Source organism: Dicentrarchus labrax, unplaced genomic scaffold (assembly GCF_905237075.1).
Source record: "Dicentrarchus labrax unplaced genomic scaffold, dlabrax2021, whole genome shotgun sequence".
NCBI classification, from domain to species: domain Eukaryota; kingdom Metazoa; phylum Chordata; class Actinopteri; family Moronidae; genus Dicentrarchus; species Dicentrarchus labrax.
This window is the reverse complement of record NW_026136719.1, coordinates 14,832,779-14,845,075: the sequence shown is the minus strand read 5'-3', so window position 1 is coordinate 14,845,075 and position 12,297 is coordinate 14,832,779. Positions and strand designations below refer to the sequence as shown.

At 38.8% G+C, this 12,297-nt stretch overlaps 1 protein-coding gene across 2 annotated transcripts in view; it reads right to left on the bottom strand.

Annotated features, from left to right (window-relative positions):
• Positions 1–11,256, bottom strand: part of lgr4 (leucine-rich repeat containing G protein-coupled receptor 4) — a 31,970-nt gene extending 20,714 nt beyond the window's left edge. For both annotated transcript variants that reach the window (XM_051379815.1, XM_051379816.1), the window contains exons 1-2: positions 10,806–11,256; positions 407–478 (exon numbers count right to left, since the gene is read on the bottom strand). In XM_051379815.1, coding sequence (XP_051235775.1) covers positions 407–478; positions 10,806–10,987 — 254 coding nt within the window. In that variant the 5' untranslated portion in view covers positions 10,988–11,256. The remainder of the gene's footprint in view (positions 1–406; positions 479–10,805) is intronic.
• Positions 11,257–12,297: the final 1,041 nt, after the last annotated feature.

The following is a 12,297-nucleotide window of genomic DNA, read 5'->3' as shown; positions in this document are numbered from 1 at the left end:
GTACAAACTCAAATATCCAGGTGCATATCATAAAGCCCAGCCCTCATGTCAACATTGTACAGAGTAAATACATGAGATCCACGAGACTGTTAACTATTAACCTGTTAAGCACTCTTATTGCACAATACCTTAAAACATTAAACATGTACAGTTATACATGCAGTTTTACATCTGGATCATATTCTACTTCATTGTATATAGTGTATATATTTTTTATTATATATTCACTCTTTCTTTATATTATATTTTATTGTATTTTATATTTGTATCTGCTGTTGCACTACATTTCCCCTGTGCTGCTGTGCCAAATTTGAATTTTCCCTACAGGGGATCAATAAAGGAACATCTTATCTTATCTTATCTTATCTTACATCATTAACAAGGGAAAAAGGGGGTATGTACTCACAGTTCTTCCAGATAGGGGAAGTTCTTGAATACATATGCTGGAAGCTCAGTGATGTTGTTCATGCTCAGGTCACTGTGAAAACATAAAAAAACTGTTATTAACACAGTAAAATCATTCATTGAATTCATGAGGAGCTTTAAATCAGAGTTTGTTAACCTTGCGTTTAGTATTTCGATAAGCAGACTGGGTCACAGGAGACAGATTTAAGACTGCTATAATATCTGTATCTGATATTGGGTTCGTAGATTTTAATTAAAAAACATTTAAAAACGATTCCAACCGACATTTTATTGTTGCTTCCTTGCCCCGATTTTGTTCTTATTCTTTAATCACTTTGCTTGTCTTTGATTTAAATATTTTTAAATGCTTTATTTTGCCTTGTCTTTTGTTACTGTGAACTCTGATTTGGAAAATTAAGTTTTACTTATTTACATAAGATTTTCAGATTTTAAGAAGAGACTCAATTCACAAACAAATGTCTGAAAATGAAATCCTCTGTGTATGAGGCCTTATTTTATTAACTAAACAACAGAAAACATGCAATTAAGATATTAAAATGTTTCACTATAATTGTAAACTACAAACAATAGGGTAGTTGTGTCACACATCCCTTATGGCAGTTTAATGTCTTTTGACTGTGCCTGCATGAGTGCAACCTCAACAAAAAGAGCCTTGAAAAAGCCCTTCTCTTTAGCCCCAGGGATCTTCATTTTTTAAACCAACTTCAAGTAAAGATAGGCATGTAGCAGCATGAAAAATATGCACACAGGACTTGATTTGCTTCCCCACCTAAGTTAATATGAGTATATGTGTTTACATCTTCATAATGATGATTGAAAAGAAAAACACACTGAAAGGTATATGCCTGCTACTGAAAATGTGTTAACTCTAGGGTGCCAACATTGATTTTAATTGGCGGTGAAAAGTAGCGGTTTGTCAGAGTAAAAGAGGGGACAAAAGGCTGTCTTAGGTCTACTAAGGAGACGTATACAATGAGAGCAAACTCAGCTCTAGATGCCTCATCTTGATTAGGAATCCAGTAACCTGCTTCAAAGGAAAACCTCCCTCAACGCCATATGTAAAGAGACGGCACATAACAAGACTGAAAAAACATCCGGGATTCACAAATGAAGCAACCCCCTGCCCCCCTCCGTCCTCTTTCACTCTCCAACTGGCCATCTTGAATTTCACTGCCAGATCTCTCTAGGACCTTGTGTGTGGGCCCCTGAATCCTACAAGGATCATATTGCCCTTCCTCTGCAGTCCCAACTACACACATACACACACAAACACACAGACGCACAGAAGCCTTAAAAGGCGGGTCCTGACAGAACCCTCATCATCCCTGCGACCTATGTCCCATCTCCGCTTACCTGGTTATCCAATTACCATATAGACTGTGCAGCTACAACAACACTTCCATCAACATCCACCAGCTCCTTATCTTTTTTTCCGACCCTGACAACATCTCTGGTGGTGTTCTGCAACCACTGCTGCAGATTTGCCACCACCGGTGGTCAGATAGACACATCCCTAACCACATTTTAGACCATTTGACTGAATCTTCCGCAGACTGTTGACTGGCCTGAACCACATGCAGGGTTGGGAGTACAGGAGGCCTGCTTGACTCTATCACACTTCCTCCCTCCCTCTGTGTCTGGCTGCTTTACTCATCAAGGTCCTGGCCCGTCAGTGCTAAGATAGATTGAAGGGGACACTAAAAATGCAGCTGTGATAAATGGTGACAGGCCTAAACGCTTCTACAAACAGGTATCAGTAAATTTCTATCCCATGTGTCATTTGGCTTCATTTTAGCAGAGAGAAAGCAGATAATCTGAGAAAAGTTGCAGACGTTGCTTTGAGAAAAGGAAAATAATGGCTGCTATAAGTATGAACATATTCTAAAAGGTCAAATTATAATCCCATTAAAATACAATACGAATTTGTTAGTTCATATAGAATTACTACATGAAATGATTTTTTAAGCACTAACAAGCACACAAACATTAAAAGAATGAACAATGTATAGTGTGATGAACTGAAATGTTTGCTTTTAAATGCACATGCAAATTAGGTTTTCATTATAAAGCATACTCTTTTCGATCTATCACATTCTAAATAGTTCCCTGTTTCCTTTAATGTAAATGTAGGTTAGGTATAATTAAGGTGTAGTAGCTAAATCATCTTTATTCATGAAACAAATAATGAAACCTAATTAACTTAATTTAATTCAATTCATTCATTATAGTGTTTACCACTAGGTAGACAGTGTAAAGTCAGAGATTGCAATTGTATAAGAGACAGAATTTTACTAGTTCACTAATGGAGATATATGTTAGGGAACAATGTTTTAATCAACGATTCCTAGGGCCAATGATATCCGATGATTTTTAAACAGTGTGTAAAGATCATGGAGTGTAATTATGCTTTTTAATCACTTTGAGTTTATAGTGAATATGCTCAGAATGAATTATAAATCTTTTTTTAAGACTAAACTAAACATGCAGTAGTCATAAATGTACACAAGTAATGCATCTGAACTGTGTGTTTCTGTCTTGCTGTAACACATGTAGTCTCATATTTGACATCTCCAAAACTTCCTTGAACCTGACATAAAACTTTTCTGAGAAGGGATTTCTTTTATAACTGATCTGTGGACAATAAACTCCAAATTTTGGCTGGACACATTCTCAAGAAGCATGCACAACTCGATAGTCCTGACCTGTAACTCTTTCAGGTTATTGGACATTTTAATATAAAACATGACCATGTTACCTTCCCACAAAAGACAGTTCATATAACAACCGTCCAAAGACATTAAATACAGAAATGAAGCACAGATCTGCAGCCAGTTGCACCTGCTCTTTCTAAGTTATAATTTGCCCTGGTTATAGCATGTTTACCAAGTACAGATTTCTGAGTTACTAAATAACCATACGACCTAGGTCGTAAAAAGAGCTTAGCTTTTTCTAAACATTTACAACTAATTACTACTGGGTGTAACTGTTGCCCAGTCGCTTTAACCATCTGACTAAAAAGTGCTTGTCGGGAAACTGAGTACAACAATTTTTAAGAGCACAACCGCCTTCATAATTTGGGTAAAAAAAAGTTAGACTGACCAAACCAAACAGCAACAAAAGGAGTAGATTAAGGTTGAAGCCAAGATGCCAGAAACTGCAGTGACATAGCTAAAGAGTTCATTGGCTCCTATGGGAGGTTTCACCAGAGGGACAACAATCAGTGCAGCACTTGCAGACACAGACAGACACATGCTTTGAACAAAGATCCTGTGGTCTGATAAAAGTAAAACATTTCAGCCAAAATACAACATATAATGCCTATCATGTTTCATTTTAGATCTGTGCTTCATTTAGATCAATTGGTAGAGATTTGTTTTTACTTTGACATTAAAGAAACATTTTCTGCCGACCTGTGTAAAAATGTCTGGTACATCCATTATTATGCGATTCAATGCTGTACAACAATAAGAAAGCGTTGAATGGGTGTTATAAAAACAAAAACAGTAATTGAGGGAACTGTAGTTTTTGTTTACATTTCTGAATATTCTGCTGACTAGTTTACCAGTTGTTCCTGTGTTTTGTATTCCTCCAAACAAAATCTCAGCACATGCTGTCATCGTCTGTGGAAGTGACAGACCTGTGGCGTTTTACCATACACATGTCCTAGCTGGTTTTTTGTTTTGTTTTTTGTTTTGTTTTTTAAAAAAGATCCTAACTAAGTTCCACTCCAGTGATGCACATTTTACTTCCTATAAATTCTTCGCAATAAAAGTCGCCGGTTATTTTGTTATTTAACCGCTTTTATTATGAAGCAGCAAAACCAGGAAGTGTTCAGTTTTCATCAGCAGTACTTTAACACAATTCCTATACAGCTGAAAGCCGACATGAAACGGTAAAATAAAGCAGATTCCTGAGAGTACAAACAATGACGCAGGAGAGAAACTAAACTTCAAATCAGAGATTCAGTTAGAATTTACAAAAGTACTGAGAGCTGAACACTGAGACTTTTAAAATGTCTGTCTGTCTGGTTGAGTCACACATGTATTTTGAGGGGGAGAAGGGGGATCGTCATGGGTTGGCAAGACTTCACTGCAGTCTGTTTGGCGGGTCTGGCGGGCTTCGGCCCTACTCTGGGGAGGTCCATCTCGGGTACAGCTCGGCATAACTCGGTGCGGCCAAAAGTGCTAAGGGAAAAGCCCTACTGTATCGTACCCCTGCTTATCTTTAGTGTGTTCAGAGGTGTGTACAACACCTTTAATTTACATGAGGAAAAATATGTAAAGCCATGGCATGCCATACAGCAACAGCTTTCATAAACCTTCCACACTGATGACCGTTAAACTGCTGACCAGAAAAAGATGTACGTGTCGTATTATATGATTTGAATGGACCCCTGGAAGCCAATCAGAAATATTCTGGCTACAGGAAAAAATATAGATATAGAGACCTGGAAAGGCCTAGAGATCTGGCAAAAGTTCTCATTCATGTTTCTGTCACAGTTTGTTGGGGCAGTCAGACTATTATTCTTTTTTTTATGTGATAATTTGCTGCTGTCCTCTGTTTTATATCACTGCAAATTTTGGTTTTGGACAGCTGGTCAAACAAAACATCTGAAGATGCCACTTCACACTCTGGTAAACAGGAGGGGACTTTTTTTTTTTTTTTTTACCATTTTTTAATGCTGTAAAGATTAAATGATTAATCTGGAAAATGGACAGATTAACCTCAAATTTTCGTCTCACAGGTTGGCTACACTGAACACAATTACCAATGAAACCAACCAAGATCCACTCTGTGACTGTAAAAATAGGACAGTCTTCTATGTATGTTACTTTAGGTGTGGGGTGCGCAGACCTTTTACCCAGAAATGGGTCATAAAGTGTCAAAGTATATTTTCTAACAAGGGAGACTGAAACAGCAGACTAAATAAAAGGGAAATGATAGGTTGCTTTTAACTTCATCCCTTACAGCCTACAGGAGTCTGTAGATATTAATTTACCCATATTACACAAAAAGTTGAAAAGTTGAAGTTGCACATCGCTGTGCTGGGTCCAAAAACTGAAGAAACAATCCCACATAATCCCGAAACGAAAGCTGATCTTGTTTTGTCCCTCACATAATTAAGATGGAAGACAGTCACAGTTGGGGGTACGCCTGGTCGCGGGGGAGGGATGACCAGTTCATCATAGTTTATAAAACCGCAGCGCAGCAAGATGAGCATATATAACGCAGATCTGTCTGTCACTGTTAACAGAGATTCTAGTCTGCAGAGCAGTCCATATATTTCACCGATAACCACAGAATACTAGAGTAACATCAGGTTTCATGATCAAAGAAAGTTTTAACAACTCCACACTTCCACGTCCATATTCGCACGCTCCCTCTCTCTCGCTCATTCTTGTGAGCTGTCTGTGTGTCTCTCTCGCTCTCTCTCTCTCTCTCTGCTGTGAGTCTTTTTTCAAATCAATTAGTTTTGATATTGCCGGCTTTTAGAAGGTCCTGAAGCCTCAGTACCCCTACACACAACCCTGTGCCGTAGATGTAGCCAGTAAAATTATTAATTCCACGGCACCTCCGCTCCACGAGTGCTCCACATATGTTACATGTTCAATGTAGCCAAAGCGTTACAGTCACGAGTGAAGAGAACACGAAGCTCTGTCAGATGCACTGCAATACTGGAGACAAAGTGCTAAGGGACAGTTCAAAATTATTTTTATATTTTATTATATGTTATAGTGGTCAAATATTTTAATATTAAATCTGTACTAATAAGTAAACACAGCTTCAGATAACAATTTTCAATTACATAGTTATTATCTTTGATCAAGAAATCCAGCCTCCAATTATTTCCCTGCAATGTATCAAAAAAAGCTACATCATCATTTAGTGTTCACAGTAACATGGAGAAAAGACGCTGCATAAAGAAGTTCTTCCCACTTCAATTACAATTAAAAGTAAAAGTTACATTTCCATAACTATTTTAATGGTACGAGCAATGATTTTGCATAGTCATAGCAGGATTTACATATCTTGGAATGCAAATTAAGAGTTCACTTCCTTTATGTTTTTCTTTAACTTTATTTTTTTAATAAGTGAAACCTGATTTCCACAGGTGAAGACCTTCCCTTTTTTTCTAAACAATTTTTGCAAAGTAAAATGCATTGCAAAGATCAAGCCCTTTTCCAAACTCCCCTTCATTTGAAACCAAGTTTTCTATCACTCTTGAGAAACTGTATGTCTACCTACACAGTCTTTTCCCCCCCTTTTATTTTGTAATCAGGCACTAATTCACAACTTTGCTCATTTTTACTACACACAAGACAAGAATAACTGTCAACCTTATTATCAGTCCATTAGGCCAAAGGAGCGATGCATCATAGTTTCCTTAAATCGTACAATCAAGGACATATAAGATACTGTATGTAACCTACAATTAAACTAATGTTGCAGCACACTCCGAGACCCTTCAGTGTAAAACTGAAAATACAAGAACAATGCAATGACAAGCATAACTCTGCACAGTTTTGTCAAAATCTAACCAGCATTGTCAAACACTGTGAGTGTTGCATAGACACCTAATATAAATGCATATCAGTAAACACATACACAATACATTTTAAAGCTTACCTACTGTATATGTATTACACCACATTAATAACAGAAACAAACGGGAGGTACAGCACAGGTATTTCATAGATGACTGGTGGGATGCAAAATTAGCAGCTCCTCCTTCTGCCCCAGTCTAGGGCTACTATACTTACTATAAGTTATTCATAGTCCACCTGGATAAATGTCAACTACCAAGGATTACTACATAATTGTGGTCACAAGTCCTTGATGTGCTCTCCATATGACAAACACTGTGTATAAAAATACTTCCCATGTTTCAAATTAACTTCCAAGCATCTGGCAATCATTCTGAAAACTCTTACATCCTTTTAAGTTACCTTGAACCCTCTCCCACTTGTCTGTCTTTGGAGTCCCAAAGGAAATCACAGTCTTACCATCTAAGCAATCAGTCATTGATAAAAGTAAAACTTCCATTTCCAAAGATTTTGTCTGATAATATTTAAAACGTGAAAAGTATACAACACATTTTAAGCCAAAAACCTAAAACCTTACATTTATACCTACCTAAGCTTGAAATAATATTTAATTTGTGAATACTGGGCACAACATTCAGAAACCCTGCAATCAATAGCAGTTAGAAACTGTGTGTTGGGGGGTGGGAATAGGTGTATTAGTGGAGGACAGGGTTCTGGAGAGAAGGGGGGAGACAGCGTTAATATTCTCCCATCTACAAGTCATCCTGTTTGGGAGTGGGAACCACTGACTGGCTCCTTTCACCTCTACTGACCAAGAACAAAAGTATCATTCAGTTAAAAATGGATTGAGGGCACCAATGGTGAGGCCGGCAAGCTCCACCAGCAGAGTGCAAGACCCCTGACGCCACCCCTCCTTTTTCCCTAAGTCACAACCTTGTTCATGCTATGAAAGGACGTAACACAACCAAGATGTAAGCTGCAATAACCCCCCTGCCCTCCCCTTTTGCTACCTTAAAACACATAAGAGTTCATGCAGATACTATACCAAAAACGAAACCTGTGCATAGACTAGTGGCAGGTAAACTACATACCTTCAAAAGGAGTGTTTGCTTTGTTACTGTCTGAGGGGCCTCCTTATTTCTCTCATCTGCTTTTCTGAGAGAGAGCTGTTTCCATTACAGATGCCAAAACTCAAGCCCCTGTGGGCTGTAGGTAAGAGTCCACTCTCATGTTGTCACATGATTTATTGTAAAATGTGTGGTCCTCCATGAGACTGTACTTTTTAGGTGTTTTTTTTTTTTTTCAGTGTCACTATTCAATTATACAGATTCTAAAGACATGATAACTACAAATTGGCACAAGTTCAGTTCAAATATTGCAATGAAGACTTGTATATGAGATTTCCCCTTTACACATCAGCAGACCATTGTGGGTGCATTAGCCCTGAGAGAAGGAGCCCTTGCAGCTGCAATATGTCTCACTAATCCATCATGATCCCTAACCCCAGTGCTCCACATACAAAAGACGGAGGGAGTGGGAGAGGACAACTTAAGTTCAAGAGACCAGGAGAACAAATGAGAGGAGGACAGAGAGAGGGACACACAACCTTTCACATACTTTTAAGAGTTTGGAGTGAATATATTAGGCAGTTTAGTGTTTAAAACCTGTCACTGACTGAGCATTTAGATAACCGACTGTGGGACGAAGAAGATAGCACAATCTTGAAAACAACATATTGTTTTCCATTTTGGCATATAATGGGCCAGCAGAGTGGCGGTAACAGCTATCATATCGTTTTGTGAAAACATTGTTTCATGCTGTGATTGAGAAGCCAGACTGCCCATAATAAATTGGGAGTATTTTTTTCCCCAGAGTAGTACGCTGAGAGCTCCGGCTGTAAGCAGTGGGCCTAGTTTGACATGTCTTGACAGCCTGGTATATAAATCCACTTCCTCTGTTTACCTAACACTGTCTTAATAATGGTGATTTCAAATGGCACAATATTGGTTCTGGTGTAGCGGGGCTTGGGACACCATTATTAAAAAGGTGACAAAACACTACAGAGGGTTCCCACAAACAAGAACAAACCTCTGCACTTTTTCTTTCCCAAATAACACAATTTAAATGGACAAGTGCCTATGTAAACGCATGGTCATACTGTCTTCTATTCCCTTTTTTCAAGGAGCACAGTACTTACAAAGAGCCACAACAAATTTGCAAAGGTGGTTACTTCAGTTTATGATTAACCCAGAGGTTGTGAAACAAACAGTGGAGTTTCTTCATGGGGCAATCATCAACTGTATCTGCACCACTCCATAAAAGATCTACCCTACCTGGTGCTCCACGTTTTACTTTAAAAAATCCATGCCCTTACTTGAAGCAGTAGTTTGGCTCTCAGTTAGACTTGTGGTGACAATGTGATAACAGCACAAGCTTGACTCCTAATTATTCTGTACTACACATACAGCACTGGGAACAAGGCACTGTTGGCTACAAGCCATGCAGCATTACTCACCCAAATCTGACCCTATTTGTAACCTTCGTACATTACTTTGTGATTCGGTCACATAGCATTTCCAACTCAAACCTTAGTGGGAAAACGTTACGTTTTTACCGGTTATCCAGCAGCAGGTTGTGTCTTCTGAAGGTATTTTTGTGATCCCAGAAATGTCTTCTGTTTGCCCATGAAAATAAAATGTTTGTCAGGAGCCAAACCAATGTTTAAATCCAATATTTCCACAGACTGCACCAGCCACAGCTCATACAGAAGACTTAATGTATATTTTAGTGAAGAAGACGTGCAGAGCAGAGAGGCTCAATCTGTGTAGATCTTGGATTTAAACGCTGGTTTGGCCTCAGACAAATATTTTAACATTTAGGGCAATTTCTAACATCTTTAAATTCACAAAATACCTCAGAAGACGCAACCTGATGCTGGACACAGGTAAATAATATCGCTTTAGCATTTAGTCTTTAATCAAGCAAAAATGCCCAACGTTGACTGATTCCAAACTCTCCAATGTGAGGTGTTTTGCAACTTTTTAAAGTTTTTATATAATGGTAAAGTGAATATCTTGCCTGTTGGTTGGAGATAGCAAGCACTCACCTTAGCTCTGGAAACTTGTAATGGGCATTTTTCACTATTTTGACAATTCATACACTAAATGTAACAACTAACACTTATTCTCATTATCTCATTCATAGCTGTAAAGGTAAATAAAAGTAGTGAGACAGGTCCAAGATGACTTTTTGCCTATTTATCCAAGCAACATAGCCAAAACTCCACAATATTCAATCTACTATCATAAATGACAAAGAAAGGAATCAAATGTGCACACGTGAGATACTGAAACCAGACATTGTTAAGCATTTTTGTTTGAAAAATTACTTCACATGATCAATCGATTAGTTGCCAGTAGGTTTTCTGTACTTAGACTCTAAAAATTGTTGATCAATTTAATACTCCCAAAAACTATTAACTAATAATGCATGTGATCAGTAGTTGCAGCCCTATATTACAACATAAGTAGAGGCTGATTTAACATTGTTTCAGTGAAGGATTTAACTTTTTTAAAGATTTTTTTCAATCTTGAACTGTGTGTAGTTACACTGAACTTGAGTTAGGACTCTTCCTTAACGTCTTCATTAGGAGTTTTTTTTTCTATGGCGAGCCATTTGACGAAAGTTCACCCTGTGGTGATGTCCAATGCCCATTATTCATTTGCGATGTAAACACAACAATCATCCCCTACTCAGGCCTTTCACGTTAGGGGCATTTATAAGTGCACAGACATGTTTTTTTCTTTTAGGTTGTAATTCACAGTTAGGACTTACAGGTAGTAGGTGAAAGCTCTGAGCCCGGTTGGGACGGTGGTGAGTCCTCTCCCGGAGCAGTCTGCACCCCCATCTTCATCGCAGCTGCATGAGGGCGAACAAACGGCCGTCGACTGCCCTTGACCGGCGGCACCGGGACGAAGGAAACACCACAAACATATCCAAAACAAATCCACACGCATTTTTCTCCTCGTCGGTTTTCAGGTGAAAGCGATTAAAAAAAATAGCACGGGGGGGGAGAGGAGAGGAGAGGAGGAGGAGGTGGAGGGGGGTGTAGGGAGAGAGAGGAGAGGAAAGGGGGGCTTTTGTTTTGTGGTTAAATCTATTCCGGACGTCGACTTCTCATGTGGTTGGTCGGCGGAGGGCATGAAGAGATGAAGCCTAACCGACGCTTTTCAAAACAAGATATAACGTCCGAGCACCTCATACATTCACGAGCCCGAACTCCCCCCCAACTGACAAAAAAAGAACATCCACGCTAACGGTTAGCTCGTGTTAAGAACCAAACACTGGCTTCGAAGACGAGAGGTTTACCTTGCCGTGAAACATTTCTCAACCCCCCCCACACCTCTGCGTGTCGTATTAGTCCATGAAAATAAAGTAGCAGGGCTGGCGACAGGAGCGGTAGCCTACCTTGCGTTTTTTTGCGTTTTCGTTGTCCCATTAAATAACCACAAACAAAAAAAAAAAAAAAAACGAAAACGAGCGGTGCCCTTGTTAATGCGTGGCCAAAACGGCTGGTCTGAGAACGGTGGAATCTGTTCTCGGTTACCAGGGCAATTCGCTTGCCGTTGTTGGTTGTGTTTCCTAACAGGAGAGCACCGTCAGTTTTTCAGCCATTCCTCACGTTCCCCTCCTCGGCTCCTGACATCAACAGCATGCTTGTAGCTCGGCAGGCACCCTACCGGACAACCTGCAGCACTGGGCCCGGCCTGTGCAACACTGAGAGAAAAGAGAAAAAAAAAAACCTGCACCATAACGTCAGAGTGTGCTGCCAACCGCTGCACGCTCCAACCGGCTAACCACGAGTTACACTAACATTACAAAGTCAGGTAAAACTGTGCACACACGTATCCAGGGCAACCCAAAGTTTCAAAAGTCACATTTGCTCTCTTTTACGTTTTTTTTTTTGTTTATATATGTGCATAAATATTTCACATAAGTAAAAGCACAGTGTAGAAATACTAGTGATAGAATGTAAATGTACTATATACTGAATTTAACTATAATTTTTACGTATTTGAGGTAAATTTTATGCTTCTTTATACTTACACTCCAGACGATATTATACTTTTCACTCCCTTACATTTCTGTTGTTAGTTACTAGTTACTTGCCGATTCAGAATAATTCAAAATATGAATAAATTAATACATTATGATGTATTGCTATGGAATAATAGTAGTAGTAGTTGAAATTTGCTCGTGATGCTTAAACATTAATGCACCAATAATTATAATCCAGTGATATAATATGATTCTGAAATGGTCCATT